The sequence below is a fragment of the Callionymus lyra genome, chromosome 3 (genome assembly GCF_982586985.1).
Source record: "Callionymus lyra chromosome 3, fCalLyr1.hap1.1, whole genome shotgun sequence".
Classification (NCBI taxonomy): domain Eukaryota; kingdom Metazoa; phylum Chordata; class Actinopteri; order Syngnathiformes; family Callionymidae; genus Callionymus; species Callionymus lyra.
The window spans coordinates 20,627,256-20,643,810 of record NC_141820.1 but is presented as its reverse complement, the minus strand read 5'-3'; the positions used below and the strand labels follow the sequence as shown (position 1 = coordinate 20,643,810).

General features: G+C 37.6%; 1 protein-coding gene across 1 annotated transcript; it reads left to right on the top strand.

Annotated features, from left to right (window-relative positions):
• Positions 1-11,045: 11,045 nt before the first annotated feature.
• On the top strand, positions 11,046-16,476 carry nup50 (nucleoporin 50). Its single transcript, XM_087786944.1, has 8 exons — positions 11,046-11,137; positions 11,957-12,030; positions 12,098-12,181; positions 12,261-12,408; positions 13,523-14,095; positions 14,281-14,365; positions 14,848-14,966; positions 15,760-16,476. The coding sequence occupies exons 2-8, from the start codon at positions 11,962-11,964 to the stop codon at positions 15,957-15,959; spliced, it is 1,278 nt and encodes a 425-aa protein (XP_087643070.1). The 5' UTR covers positions 11,046-11,137; positions 11,957-11,961; the 3' UTR covers positions 15,960-16,476.
• Positions 16,477-16,555: the final 79 nt, after the last annotated feature.

The following is a 16,555-nucleotide window of genomic DNA, read 5'->3' as shown; positions in this document are numbered from 1 at the left end:
AGTTGATTCTATTTTAACTTTACTAAAAACAACCTTCAAACCTACACTCTAAACTAATTTATGAATAAATAATAATTATTTATTTTGTATATCATGCATTGTATTAACCACATCATTTAACATTTTCTGAGTTAAAGTAACATAGTAGATAACAATTAACATATATATTCCTATATTATTGACTAGTCGTGCTAGCTTTAAAAGGGAATATGTGCTGATGTTAATTAATAATGTTTTAGCTATAGCTGGTTCTTATGTAGACTTGCATAAAATGTCCTTTGTTTGAAAATTTTGACAATATTCCTTGTCCACAGTAATAATATAATAATAAAATGTTGACAAGTGAACTCAACAGTATGCTAAATGCTAATTTATTGCATGTACCTTTTCTTGTAGGCTAGCGTGTCGATGTCTTAATGTCTTATGACTGTAGATATAGAAGGATTTGTTCAATAGAAATCTTTGTGTTCAAGTAACTCATTCATTTTAATGCCACGTTGTTAACAGGTTCCAGTTAACGGGAACAGGAAAGTTATACAATGCTAGTCAGTCAGTTTGCAAAATGCTAATATACACATTTACACCGAAATATTTACACATAAATTATCGAATAGATATGTAACTTATAGCAAAAGTAGTTTTTTATATTTATGAGGATTTAAGTTGTGGATTTTTTTTTATATAGCTAAGTATCACAATGTTTGACTCATCACCGAAAAAGAGAAAACAGAAATCACTGTCAAAAGAGTGACGTATATATGAGTGCATACGCAAATCTCGTCGAGAGGAGACAGATTCTGAAAGAATTAATGGATTTCTTAATATATATGATTAAATATTTGAGGCTCTACCTACTTATCTATCGACAAGGAAGTGTTTTACCCTGTGATTTCATGCAAAATCTTGTTGAATAAAGATTGTCGTCTCTCGAAAATAAAACCACTCCATTGTGTTTTAAACCGTCAGGATTGACAAGTCGGAGGAAAAGAATGTAATTCAGTATATGTTTTGGTTGTGCTACACCTCTGCTCTTTTTCTTGAAAGAGGGACATTGTGCTTCTGCGTTTGTGCAGCAGACAGGTTGCGGAGGTGTAAATGAGTATTTGTGAGGGAATGCAGTGTTTCCAGCTGCTGGCTCCAGACTGCGCTTAGCTGACATTTGTGTCAACCTCTCACAAGCCCAGAGACACAATCCTTACAAATGTCAGTGTATCTTTTCATCAGTTCGAGAAGGATCTGTTCTCGGCGTCTGCGCTGTCACGCTCGCTGTTTGCCAACCTTCCATTTGGAAGACCAAATAAAACTGTCAGCGGGCTGCAGCGGTGATGGAGTGTCTCTGCTGATATTAGGACAACTTCTAGTGTCACTTCACACGACACAACGCTGTGCGACAGATACTAAACAATACTTGTGGTCACACTCGTCAAAGAGTTTTAGGACGTAGATGATCTTCAACAATTATGGATCGTCTTCTAGAATAAAATAAAACGCTGCTACAAAGAGATGATTTAATTTCATTTTCATTTCATGGTTGAACAATCACATAAAAAGGTTGATATGTTCTCTCACATTGTCTATTAGCCTGTCCAGGGTGTCACTGGAATTCTGCTGCTGACAATTTTGAATGGAAACATTATAATTTTTAATGAAATTAGAAAAGCACTGAGACAGCACATACCTCTGCCAACGGTCTCATTTTTCATACATAGCAAACATAGTTCCTGCCAAAAAATATTATTCCTCGTAGGTTAGTGCCTTTGTGATAATATCAAGCATAGACGTGGTAGAAGTCAAACATAGTACATGAAATAAAATATAAATTGTTAAAAGAAAAAAGTAGAACTTGAAAATAAATAGTAGCATCAGTCATGGTCACATAGGAAAAAAAGACATTACATCTGCCAAAGAGTGGCAGAGTTTATGTCGTATGTTTTGTCGTTTGTCAACAGAATCACTCTTGTATTACTGAATGTTTTTATATATATCAATTATAACCCAGTGTTGGCTGGATTTAGAAGTCATTAGATTCTAGTGTTGTTCTGTTGTTTCATCTGGATTTAGGAAACCTTTAAAGTTTGGTCATTTACTTGTATGGCTTCTCCTCCGTGCTTTTTGAGTTCTCTTTTGGAAAACAAAAACAAAAAGACACAGTACATAAATCACTAAAATAAATCGTCTGTGTATATATATTTAATGTAATTGTTGTTACCAAATGTGATATTAATTTGACATTTCAATAGACTTGAACTAACTTGTGGTTAAATTTAAAATCAACAGTAGTCGTAAAACAGTTGCATAGCCGTAATAGTAGTTAGTGGTGACAAAATATCTAAGAATATTTGTATTTTAATTTGGGCATTAATGTGGATTTTTATCCTCTTCACGGTGTTGTGTGACGAGCAAACATTTAAATCTTTTACACTCACTGTGTCCCTGTGTTGAATTATTAACCAGTATGTTGTGATTCAATAAGCGTTTGTTCCAAAAACCCCGCCAGTGTTTGTTTTTCTTCCGAGTCGCTTGATAACAAAATTGTCAGTTTGAAATCAAGCATCTTTTAAAGAGTATTTTCAGAGACATATTTCCCCTGTGGAGGTTGAGATGATTCACATCACGATGTGAGAAACATCGAGGCTGTCTGATGAAATATCAATTCATGACCATGATTGCATTAATCTCCGCAAAAACTAATTTAAAGTTAAATAAGAAATAATTGTTTGTTTAAAAACGGGTCTGGGTTTCAATAGAACATAACCTGTAGAGCAAGTATGTCTACATTCACTGATAAATGTCCAGCAGTGTCGTCAAGGTCTGCTGTCTGGAACCATACACTGTATAATCCATCATGTTTTTATAGACATATTTACATTCACTCGTCATCTTTAGTGAGACAATAAATGTGCCAGGTATAAGAAAGTTCCATTCTCTGAGTCATCTCTGTTTCCACACATCTATGGTAACACATCCTGGGGCTTTGATTAAAAGCTCAAGGAGACATTACATGAAATTACTTCTAAAGAAGCTTGTTTTAAATCTCATAAACTCTTGTCTTCTTAGTGTCGAATTGCTGTTATTACCCCAGCCAAGGAGGTTATGTTTCCGTTTGTCTGTCTATCTTCCAGCAAAATAGTTTAAACATGCATAAAACTGACTAAGTTTTATCAAAATATGACCTTGTCATGTGACCTATAAGACAAAATGTTTGTTTTAGTCAATAAATATTCTTTTTGATGTACTATGTTGGATTAAAAGCATTTAAGAAGTAAACAATACTGCCTAACTAACTAACTAGAAGTCTTGTGGTTCAGCACACTTACAACTTCAATCCTAGGTTTGAATCCCACACGTCAAAATCCCCTTTTTTTCAGAGTCAACTCCATTCTTGAATCATGTTTTTGCTCGACGATACACTTTAACTTCATGTCAAATGGCCTCCTTGGCAGAGGTATCTTTTGTCTTAGTGCCTTTAGAGTTTTCATTTTTTAAGAGAGAAAGAGCAAAAATAAATCACTATATAGTTGTGCCTCATATGCTGGACTGAGATTCAGAATCATAAACTTTTACTGCCAGTGTTCTTAACACAACACAGAAATGTTTTATGGTAGCATTACAGAATAAAATAAGGAAATGTGATAATACGAGCTATTGTAGTTTAGTTGAAAGAGACCTACTCAGTCTACGTGTTCCTTAAAATGGATCTGAAGCCAGACCTGGGACAAGTGTGTCCACGTGCTTTGATTCACATGGGAAACATTAAGTCAGCGCAAAAGTATAAAACTGATCATGCAGAAATCTTTCTGACAGATATTTATCACTAGGTGAATTTGAAAATAACTTGCTGGAGTGATCACATGTTAATTTCTATTTTCATTTGACTTCTTTGTGACTATTTATAGTCTCTCTAAACAAATTTGGGAGGGGGGGGGAATGCACATAAAAATAAATCAAATTGAAATTTCCCCTCATATATGTACCATATTTTTCATGTATAGTCCAGCATTAGTTTTAGACTTAGATTGTATCATCTTGTTCTTTCTCTTTATTTGTCTTATTTAATTTGTATTTATTTTTTTGAATAATTGCTGTATTGCTGTGGCTAATTGGAAAAAAACAAATTCAATCAGATCAATAAAGTTCTACTTAAATACCTACCTAGTGTGTGACAATATAACGTAGATAAAATCAAAGCAATTTAAATAGATTTTTCAGTGTTTTATTTTATCATATTTGACTTGTCTGGGAATAGTTTCGGTTGTTTCTCACACATCTAGAAAGAGTGCTGGATCAAAGCTGATCAAAATAATCGCTTTAACAATTTACTTGCTAGTTATTTTTGACTGGTTTGGCTGCATCTCCATTTGTGTTCCCTTATCCACCACTAGGAGGCGTGATGAGTGTTCACAGCAAACCCTCTCCCTTAAATCTAAGGAGCGAGCAGATGTTTTGGTGTTTACGATTCACTCTGCCGTCTCCTCAGAAGTCTGCACTTTGTGGCTCCAGTCAGCCCTCGACGAACATTCCCTTTGAGATGGAGACAATATTGTGCGTCATTACGAGGATCCGTTCTGCCTCCTTTTAATTAGTCACTGTACAAATTGCAGTCCACGTCGCTGCTGAATTAATTCAACCTAATTACAGCTGTGTGTGCAAAAGCTTAATTGACTCGTAGATCTGTCTGCTGAACGGCCAATTAGAGACGAGATGCATGAAATGTTGAGGCTTGAACCAAGAACATGGCGTGAGGGTAATGATTTAACCAAATATAATTTATTAGATAGGTCAGAATCCAGCCTGGAACTGTGTTCCATCAATGTCTATTTTAAAACTATATCCATGGGATGCATGCTTACCGTGTGACTAGAGAGCCATTCTCATGATTGTTATACTTCTTTTTTTTTTAATGAATAATTATAGAATAAATCCAATTAAATCACTCGTTAAAGAAACGTTTTAATGTTCAATTTTAAGTAGCAATACTTAACATTTTGAGGATTATTCAAGTTTTTATTTTATTTCGACACTTTAAGCTGTTACAATATTCTTTGCCATAAACAATTATGTTCCATAGATCTGCTTTAAATTATGTTGTTTAAAGAAAAAAAAAATGTATTCAGGAAAAAAAAAAAAAGAGTTTGACCTACTTTGATAAAAGTATGTCTTGGTTCTACTTTGTGAGTTTTTCCGATCAATTTCGATCATGTACTAAACCAGTGACACGGTAAAGCAAATTAATTATTCCACAAACTATTTATTCCACTGCATGTTTTATTACTTTACTTTGAGAACATGACACTGAAAAATTATCTAATGCAACAACCTTTTTTTTTTTAAATTATTATCCATATCATCTGGAGTTTGTACTCATTCATTTTGAGTCGATCGATGCCATATTTAGTCAACAAATCCTTTTTCTGTACTAGTTTAATCAACTTATTTTAAGTCAAAACGATCACGTGAAATAAAACCATCTTATTAACTGACTTTTTCATTAAAAAAAAAAAACATCCTGAGGTGTATAGTTTCTGCTCTGGGGTTGTTCTCTGAAGTCCTGCATGATTTAGTCCAGTGGGCCCCCGAACCTCACGGCTGTGATGTGCACCCCCTGCTGTCGGGGGAGATGGGGGCCTCAAACTCTGCCACCTTTCATTTTATCCACACGATGAATTTGGCACAGCAGGGCCGCTGCTGTTTCCTCCGACGAGAAGCGGCTCCGCTGGTAAAAGAAAAAGCCGCTTTTGTAAGCTAGAAATAATCTGCTCGGTTGCTGCTGGCTACAGGTTTTCATTAACACGTCAGAATTGAGTCACACTCACTTTAATTTCTCTCTGTGATCCCAGGGAGCAGAGGGGGTGGGTTTGCCTCTCGGTTTGAATCAGGAACATTTATAATAGCTTTTAATAAATTATATTTGTAATTGATTAAAATCGTTACAAAAATCATACGATGATTGATAATGTGTAACACACAAGGATCTCTTTATGTTTTATATAATGTTTGTATTGAACCGAGTTGTCTCTGCCATGGAGGTCACTGAGTGTTTTTTTTTTAATAATGACGACCACACAGGTTGTTCTTAATTATTCTTTTCTCAAACTAATATTTCAATTTCATTTTTGTAAGGAAATGTTGATAATTGGTCAAATAACAAACTTTATTTTCAGAATCAGAATCATAAAAGCATTATTGCCAGTGTTGTACACAAAAAATGGCATTAAAGAATATAAAAATGATATAATACCATTCATTAATTCCGCTTTATCCATTATTACCGGGGGAGACCGGAGCCTATCATACTGCGAGAGGCAGGGGACACCCTGGACAGGACGCCAGTTTGTCGCAGGGCACACACAAATACAGACAACCATTCACACACACACTAATACTTATGGACAATTTCCCAAAGTTATCAATCAACCTCTGTATGTTTTTGGACTGTGGGAGGAAACTGGAGTGCCCGGAGTAAACCCATGCAACACGGGGAGAACATACAAACTCCACACAGAAAGGTTGTCTCGGTCTGGAATGTGTGGCGACCGTGCTAACCACTGCGCCACCGTGCGTGAAATAAAAATAGATTCATCAATTCAATAAAATGCAATCACCAATATTTATTTATTTAAGCTTTATTTAACCAGGAAATGTCCCATTGAGAATAAAAACCTCTTTTTCAAATGAGTCATGGCAGCAACAGATACAATCACAATTTATAATTAGAAATCAAAATGAAAAACAGTTAAACAAATAAAATACATTACCTTAAAGCAGCTCTAGGTAGTTTTGGTATATTATATTATTTATATCATTATATTTTTGTACTCAAATATTTTCATTAAAAACTTGTGATGTCACATCAACTTAAAACTAGTTGAATGATATATCGTGACTTGAGGTGTTTTGTGTGATTTTTATTTTCACTGTAAAAGTTCTTGGGGATGATGTGAACATGCTACATATCACGCCGAATGTGGTGGTGGTGGGGGGTGGGGTTGGGGCTATGTGGTCTCCCGTCGGGCTAAACTCTACCACTTTAGTCCACTGGCGTCGCTCGACTTCAAATCGCCTAGAATCGCTTTCAAATGACTGACAGTCTTCTGAATTACCACCTGGATCAACAAATCCTGTTGTAGATTTGACACTCTCTGTGGTGTAGAAGGAGCTTCAGGCATGTCCGCACCATCTGTGAGCGTTGTGCAAGCGAGTTCCAGAACATTACCGCCACCTGCTGTCTCCTAAACCCAATTGCAATAAACACATTTTCAAATGCCAAAAAAAAGATTTCTAATTACATGGACAACATAGAGTTTTATTGGTGTCCTCTCCTCTGGCTCCCCCCAAAAAAGCTGGAATACCCGTGACCCCCTTAAGGAAAATGGGTGAATGACATTTTGGAGTGTGTGACGAGTGAGGCGCCTGCAGGGCTAACACACCATCTCCTCACACCCAGCTTCGACCTCTGGCTGAGGGTGAAGGCGACAGTCTCCATTCGTCACAGGATTCGATGACTGTTTGGAGCGATTCGTCCACCTGTTTCCCGCTGAGAACCATGGCCTCAGGCCCAGAGGTGCTCGTCTGCGTCGCTCCAGCTTCACTCTGATGTGAAACGATCCGGGGAACGGATGAACACAATCCATCCGGTCACTGGACTGAAGTCATCCTTCCACACCATCTTCATCCAAGTGTCAATAATGGCGATGTGCTTTAAGAAGTGACCCCGGGACCATCTTTAGGCTGTTCAAACATATATTCAGTGGGACCCCCTGGTTGACTGTCACGCTCAAATTATAGCAAATTGACTTTTATCTTCTGGGCTGAACGATGTGTCAGATTGACAAACATCCCTGCTGTGATTTTATAAACCGTCGATGCGGCCTTTAAAGAGCCCCGGCCTCACCGACGGACTCTCTTCCGCATGATACGAGTTTTTGTCTTTTTTCTCCTGCCAAGTCTTCCCAGTTTCTCTCTCTGCCAAATGATGGAGGGTCTCCTGCTGCTGCTCTCGTCCCACTATCTGGAGCACCTGTTCCAGTTTGGCAGAGCGAGAGGGTGAGGTGCAGAGAGCTGGAGACCGGCCCGAAACTCCTGGATCCGCTCTCCATGTAAGAGCTGTACATTTTGGAAATAAAAGCATAAATGTGGTGGTAATTACTGGCATTTTTGTGTTTATGATCTATCAGCAGAACCCTCTTTGATCAGGTTTTTAATAATTCATTGGCTTTGTTTAAGTGAAGCCGCGAGGTTGGTTTTAACAACTGAGCAGGAGTCCTCGGAGTTCTCATTTCCTCGAGTAAATACAGTTTCCAGAAGAGTCCTGCGAGCGTCTCATGTAGCCTTCAGAGAGACGAGAATATCATTAACACGGCAATTTAACTGCAAATGTATTATTCACAAGTAAAAACCTTGATTTAAAAATAAACCATCAAGGTTCTTACTGTATATATATATACAGTATATGGAGAAACACTGTCCCTGTGCATACTTCAGCCAAGGAGCACATTTCAGACGACTTTATATCAGGGGCCACATAATGTGACTGTCGTGTAAGGGTCAGTCAAGCCAATAGAAAGAAGAAACAGGACCTTAAAAAAGATTTAAAAAATAAGTCATTATGCCATGACAACAATCCTACATTGTTATTTTCATTCTATAAACTAGAAACAAAAAAAACTTTCAATCCATCCATCCATCCACCTGTAGTGAAGTCCTTCATGTTTGTTTTTGCTTCCACTGAAACACACTTGGCTCCACCAAGCAACCGAACTGCTCTTCCAGAGAAGAATTCAAGATTGGCTTAAAATAAGTTGGAAAGCTTTCCCAGAGTTGACACTTATCAAAGCCTTCAAGTCACTTCAAGTTACTTCCTGATTCATTAATATCGTTCCTTCCATGATATCAAAGCAATCATTATCATTCCATTCCATTTACTGTTCTCCCTTTTCTCTTTGTTCATTTTATTAAATCCATTAAAAAGTAGATCAGTTGCCCTTTACAATTTTTCAGATTTTTGTATAATCAATTTAAGAGTCTCTTTTCAGTGAAGAACATTAATTATGACAACAATTAGTGACTTCAGCTAATGGGATTGATTCAAACTAGTGTTTCATAATTAATGAATTAATTATTATCCACGTAAATGTAATAGTTTCCTTTGGACTAAGACTCAAAGGTGGTGCTCCATTATTCAAGGTATATTCTTAAAATATTACATTGTAATATTTGTTATAACCCGAGCGCTGGTCGTTCTGATAAAATGTAACCCTATATTCATTACACACCCATCCATTAATCAATCCATCCATCCATCCGTCTGTCTGTCTATATATCTATCTATTCCACTGTCTTGTATTTGGGAGTAATTTAAGTTATCCAATAAGTTACCTAGCAACCCTAAAAACAATGTAAAGAACAACACAGTTTGTCACAGTCACATGAACGTTGATCTGTGTTCTCTTTTTCCGTCCAAACACTACATTCATTTGAGTGAAGACAAGGATGTATACATCATCATCATCATCATCATCTTGTGCAGCATTGAGATCAAGTCGAGGTAATACAGCTTTGCTTTGGAGAACACCTGGCATGTGAGCTGCCAACATCCACTCATCACGTTTCATACACACATGTTTTTTGTGTGAACCAGAGTTAGCGCAGAAGCAGATAAGAAACTCCATGGATCTGGGCCCAGGTTGAGCTGTTAGTCCAGTGTTGCGGTGGATACCTTTAAGTGATCTGAACACACCGTTAACAGCTAAAGTCTAGTTCCTGCTGCTGACCTTCTGTTTGAGGTGTGTTGTCACCTCAATGGTTTATCCTTCATTATTGAATCCTTGCTCTCTCTTCCTCTGGTGCTACTGAACAAGTGCAATAATGAGTTTGAAAGAGACACATTGAAAAGCAGAGAATAGGACTGATTGTATATCTACATTAATTCTTACAATTACTTGATTATATGTTTGTGCATATTTTTAATTGTTTTAATTGTTTTCAGTCAAACCTATTTCGATATATATATTTTAGTATTCATTCATAAATTAAATTATGGCAGTCAATAAACACAAAAAAGTTTAAAGATAATGCTTTAGGTGTTTTTTGACAACATGCTCAGAGACAACAGTTAAATTAAATAACATTTCAAGAAACAAATTACTGTGTAATATTTTAGACAAGGAATTCTACAGGTTTTTTTTCTAAACATGGTGATGTAAAAGTTGTCTATAAAACCATATACATGTAAATGTTTCAGGCAATTATAAGTAATAATGGTCCATAAAGTTTTACCTTACCTTACCTTACCTTATTATAAATGGATGTATATGTAGACTTGATGTCAATGGAAATGATATGAGATTTAAAAATGATTAAACAAACATATGATAAAACATTTTTATAATAAAAGAAAAGTGTAAATGCTTTTGGAATACAATGCTTAAAAAAAACATAAATTAGAAAAAAAACTTGTTTATAAAAAACAATCGAATCAAATCAAAGATAATGCAATTTAAAATTAATTAAACTGTATCCCACTAATATTTACATATTCCAATAATGGAAATGAACACTTAATTTCAATTCTGTCAAAGTGAATACAAACATATTCAACGCTTGTTTCTATTCGCCCTTAAAAGCAGTCTTTTCATCCTCCTCGGCAAATATCAAATCAAATATCTGCAGAAGATTTGTTAAAAAGTATATTATAGGCATTAAATTGATTAAAAGTAAAACAAGTTTTTATGTAATTTACAGTTGTATAGGAACTCAATATTTGCGTTGCTTTGTTTTTTTTTTGTTTGTTGTTGGAATACTTTTTTGTGAGAAAATTTAAATAGATATTTTATTATTATTATTTTATGCATATATTTAATTACCTTTCATCCTTTGTTTGGATGTGGTTTTAGTGCACATCTCATTTAGCATAGAATGCATGTCTTATACCACATTTAAAAAAAAATAAGAACAGAGAAAAAGTTTTTGGACTACAACTCCCAGGCTGCGCTTAGCTATACGCATGCGCGTCGAGTGGCGCGGGCAAATTCACGCTGTGTAAAATGGCGGCGTGATAGAATTCGTAACCGGAGCGGTACCTGTCGTCAAACCCAGTCAGTCATTGACTACACGCCCCGCTGTGGCCCTTACATCGAAGGTATATTTAACGTATTTTACGTGAACTGTTTTTTTCTTAATACTTCCTTTGAGTGGTCTTTTAAATTCTCAATATCGGCGACAAACGCGTGTTTAACATGTCAGCTGCTACCGGCTAGCTGTGGGCCCACGCTAGCTGCAAGGTTAGCAGCCATCACCCGGCGAATGCATGCTCGAGTTATATTTTTAACATGCCCTTAATACAACTTAACATCACTTTGCTGTTTGTCAAGTGTTGAATACATATTTGATATCGTCCTTTCTATATTATTGTTGTACTATCTAAGCCATGGAAGTGATCGCGTTTGTCGTGGAGCAGCGAGACTTCCATCCTTTCGAAACGTGTTTTTTTTTTTATTTCAATCAAAGATTTTAAACGTTTCATTCTAAATAACTTGTGTGTGTCGCCTTGTTAGATAAACTATGTAATCGGAAAATATTTAGTTTTGTTTGAATCATTGTGAAACCAACTGTACGTGTTCATCTGAAGTCAAGGATGGTGGCTAAAGTTTTGTTTTGGGGATGAAGAAGAGGGACAAAAACCCAATGTATTTAAGCTTAACTTTCCTTTATTACGTGTTAAATGTCGGTGACAACATTGTGATCAACTGTTTCTGTGTTTTAATGGTAAATAATTGATGGTTTTATATTTCAAAACGAGTTGAAAGTATCAACTGATGATCAAGTTTCGTTTTAGCAATAAATGAAACTCGAAGAACCTTAATGAGATTTTGCAACTGTATCTCACTTTCCGTATTCACTTGTTGAAGCAACTTTTCTTCACCAGTTGATCATTAACTTTATTGTTTACTCTCTACAGGTGTGATGGCGAAGAGGATTGCAGATAAAGAGCTGACTGACAGGAACTGGGATCAGGAGGAGGAAGGAGAGGAGGTCAGCCATTTTTTTAGAAGGATTATTTGATTTAAGTACACAGTGAAGAACTTTTGTTTCTCCTAAGGCCGGAACATTCTCGGTTGCAAGTGAGGATGTGCTGAAGAACCGTCCCATCAAGAAGGCCAAGCGCAGGAATGCAGGCTCAGAAGTAAATATTCTCCCTTGGAAAATATTATCTCAACCTGGTGTTGTTTTTTATGATTTATTCTTTGGTTTGTTTGTTTAAGAATGAGACGAGCGGAGCCTTCAAGGGTTTTAAAGGGTTCTCTGGTTTCGGAGGCTTCAAGGGTGCTGGTGGTCTGACCAATGGGAACGGGCTTGTTTCTTCATTTGGAGGCTTCTCTTCTCTTCCCATCACCTCCTCGGCTAAACCTGGTAAGTTGCTGATAATTTTACAAGCATCGTTTTGTTTCTAAATCAGAGAAGTACACTGCAGGTGCCTTGAATGACAAATCAAAGGTCCCTTATCTCACAAAACTTCAAGTCCATCCGTTAGTGATACTTCTGACAATGTAACTCCACTTAATGATAATAAACCTGAATTATCTAAGAGAACTTGAAAACAAATCTGCACCACGAATTACCTGATGACTCTTATTTTGTTAACTTTTGTATGAGCTTGAAAGAGCTTCAGCCTTATATACAATTGAGTTAATAGTAGAAGTGTTTATTGATGATAATACTGTAGGAACAAGGATATATTTGTAGTATTGTCAGGTACTTTACTCTTGCGTTGTAGAATTTACAGACCATATGACTCTTGACAAAGGACTGCACGTGTTGTAGAATCCAAATATCCTTTAGAAGCTGCCGTAGTCAACAGTATCCTCTCGTCCTCAGTTCGGATCCTGTGGGATTAATTGTTCCTTTAGCCGTTTCAGCGGCTAGCAGTTTATTTGCAAACCAAAGATTAACAAATGCTGCTTGTTACTGTAAAATTAATTAATTATTCGATTAATGTAACACAATCTATTACAATATGAACAATAAAATAACCAAAAAGAAGATTAATTTATTTAAAAATAAATAATTGCTACAGTGTTGTTGAATATCATACAATACAGTGACTGATTATGATATCTCGTGTCATTATTTTCTCACAACCCTAGTTAATATACCATTAATTTACATTTTATAAACTATTTTCAACTCCCTAAATGTGTATTCTAGAAACTGGTTCAGTTCCCGTGTGTTTTCTCATTTTCAGTTTGTAAAAAGAAATACAATTATCACAATAATAAAGAATAGTCTCCTAAAATCAACATGGCATGAATGTGGAATTGAAGATACAAAAGGAGGAACATTTGTTTCTTCTTGTGTGTTTGTGTGTGTAAGTGCTCAGTTGCTGCTCTATTAGAGTGTAATGGAGCTGAATGTGTGTGTGTTGATGCTCGTTCACTTGTCATGTGGCCTCGGGGGCTGCAGGGGGAGCAAAGAGGAGGAGGCTCCGTCTCAGCCAGCCACTCTAAAATCCCTCACTTCTCTTCAGATATTACGGGGAACGGATCCGCCTCCGCCGAGCCCAAAAGCAACGCCACGGCCAATGGCTCTGCCCCCCAGAGCTCCGGCGGCAACAGTCAGGAGCTGAAGAAGCAGATCACCGGACTCAACTGCTCCGTCCGCGACTGGATCACCAAACACGTGAACGGCAACCCTCTGTGCGACCTCAGCCCCATCTTCAAGGATTACCAGAAACACCTGGAAGAGATCCAGAAGAAGTATGGGCTGGAGCCCGGAGACGGACCCATGGAGCAGAAGCAAGGAGAGTCGCCGCCGTCCTCGGCCGCCCCTCCTCCGACCTCCAGCGTCTCCCAGGCAGCACCTCTTTTCTCCTTCAAGAACACCATCGAGGACTCCAAAACCTCAGCCCCTGCCGCTCCAGTCGGAATCACTTTCAACTTTGGTCAGAAGGTGGACAGCTCCTTGCTGGGGTCCGGCGGGTCCAAGATGGGTCCTGCAAGCTTTTCCTTCTCCTCTGGTCAGAGCTCGCTGTTCGGCGGTGCCAGCTTGACGGCACCGACTTCTTTCGGCTCCCCAAAGATTGAAGTTGCCCCGTCCACAGGTGAGTTGTCGGCTTAAAAAAATCATATTTAATATATACGTTATTCTGGTAAAATAATTTCAATGAATGAAATTGATACACCAGAAAATCCACAAGTAAAACTTTTATTGTGTTCTCTGTGACTTCTCTACCGGTACTCTCATCTTGGCAGTTAAACTAAAGATGTTGAATGTTTTCTATCCCAGAGGAGAATGCAGACGAGGAGTCAGAGGTGCCTCCCAAACCTGAAGTCAAGGAAGTCAAAGAAGATGACGCCTTCTACTCCAAAAAGTAATCTTCGTTTACTATCTAACAAAAATTTGACTAGTTTTATAGACTTTTTAAAATATTCATTTTGATGTAGTTCCTAAAGCCAAGGCTGTTTTGATCACAAAGATTGACACGTAAGCTAGAAAAGTACTTGGAGCAGAAAAGGTCCATTACACCCTTTTTTCCCCCCTTATATCTAAATACCCTTTTTGGCATTTGAAATATCAATGAGGGCACCTAGAAAAACCTTCAAACAGAAAACATTTGCCAGTGTTGAAATTACAATTTCGATTTTTTTATGGTACGTACGACAGTACAGAATAAAAATAATGAAATAAATGTAAGTAAAATGAGATTCATAAAGTGAGACGTTGCATTAAAGTGCATCTAAAATGAAATGAATGTGTATCCAGATGACGCACAACGATGCCATCAAAATGTAAAGCTGAGCACTTGTTGGGTTGTAAAGATAATGACTGACTTTGTGATGTATTTTTTTTCAGGTGCAAATTGTTTTATAAGAAGGAATCAGAGTTCAAGGAGAAAGGAGTCGGAACGCTGCACCTGAAAGCCACCGGAGAGGGAAAAACTCAGTTGATCATCCGCGCTGACACCAACCTAGGTGTGTTGTTTGAAGTTAAATGATCCGAATTACGTTTCTAATCATCTTAACAAGGGTTTATGACACTTTATTTCAACACACAATGTGTGTTTTGTAGTGTAATGTGCATTTTTAAAGTAACAAACTCTAAACGAATGAAGTCGTTAGCAATACAACGGCGCCCCCTGCTGGACAAACTGGGTGACAGTTGAAAAATACATCGAATGAAGGCAAGTTCTATAAAAACTAAGGGTGGTGCATCGAAGGTCAGACATTTTTGCTCTAGGTTTAGTTATTTGCACAGAGAAACTTGTATTGCCAGTGTTCTAAAAACAATATTTGAATTTGTAGTTTTGGTGCCAGTACAGGATAAAATGAAAAAAGAAACGATTAGAGACCATTATCTGGATGGAATTGGCTCCTCCCATGATCCCCTCTGTGCCTGTGGTGATATTTTTGTGATTGTTGGAATGCTTCTGTTGGCCAAATGGTTAGAAGCGTCCTGATCGGATTCAAGTGAAATGTCTGTGGTTACAGACAATTACATTCGATACTGTCCTGCATTACCATACGGATCCTTAAACATTTGGTTTGACACTGAGTGAAAAGTAGTTATTTACTTTTGTAATCTTCAATTGGTTGTTATATGAGCTGCTTGAAGGATTCTTTAGTTTTCTTTAAAATAGTTTGTGTCTTTGTTTGGTTTTAGCTTTGAGCAGCTCTGTGACAATTTTATAAACTTGTTTTGATCATATTTAAGTCGCCGTCATCTCATACTCTTGTTAATAACTCTTGCCTCCCTCGCCGTCTGCAGGAAACATCCTGCTCAACATCATCGTCCAGGCGTCCATGCCTTGCTCAAGGGTCGGCAAGAACAATGTGATGGTGGTTTGTGTGCCAAACCCGGCCGTTGACGAGAAGAACCAGGAGAGTCCGGTCCCAATGCTCATCCGAGTGAAGACCAGCGAGGACGCAGACGGGCTGCACAAACTCCTGGAGGAGAAGAAGTGCTGAACACACACTCTCTCCTGCTCTCCCGCTCTCTCTCACACACACTCTCACACACACTGTACTAAACCCATCCAACATTGCTCGGTTGCTTGCAAGATCGCTGTAGATACTGTGAACGGTCCAGAACGACCAGGCGACATTCCCTCTGGTCCGACGCTGCTGTTGAGAGTTTTAACTGATTTTAACCAGACTGTAGCGTCTGACGATCCGGCCAAGATTATTGTTTATTTTTCTTCAAACCTAATCAATTTGGTTTTACAAATTAGACACAATCACGAAGCGTTAGTTGTGGAATGGATATGTGGAGGTTGTTGTGCGTCTGTGAAACTATTTATTGGACTTTACAGCATTTGGACCTCGTGTGAATGAACACAAACAAACCAGTGGTTTTTACTTTTTACCCTCCCTGTGGACTCTGGTTTTTGGTTTGTCCAAGTGTCCTTTGTGTGGCCTTTGGAGCGTCGACGCCATCGTCTGACATTTGTAAAGATTATTGATGAATAAACAAAAAAAAAAACAATCTCTCTCTCTCTACCTCTGTAAGTTTATTCTTCAGGTCTGAGTAAATGTTTAACGTGAGTCAGTTTCACCACAAGGTG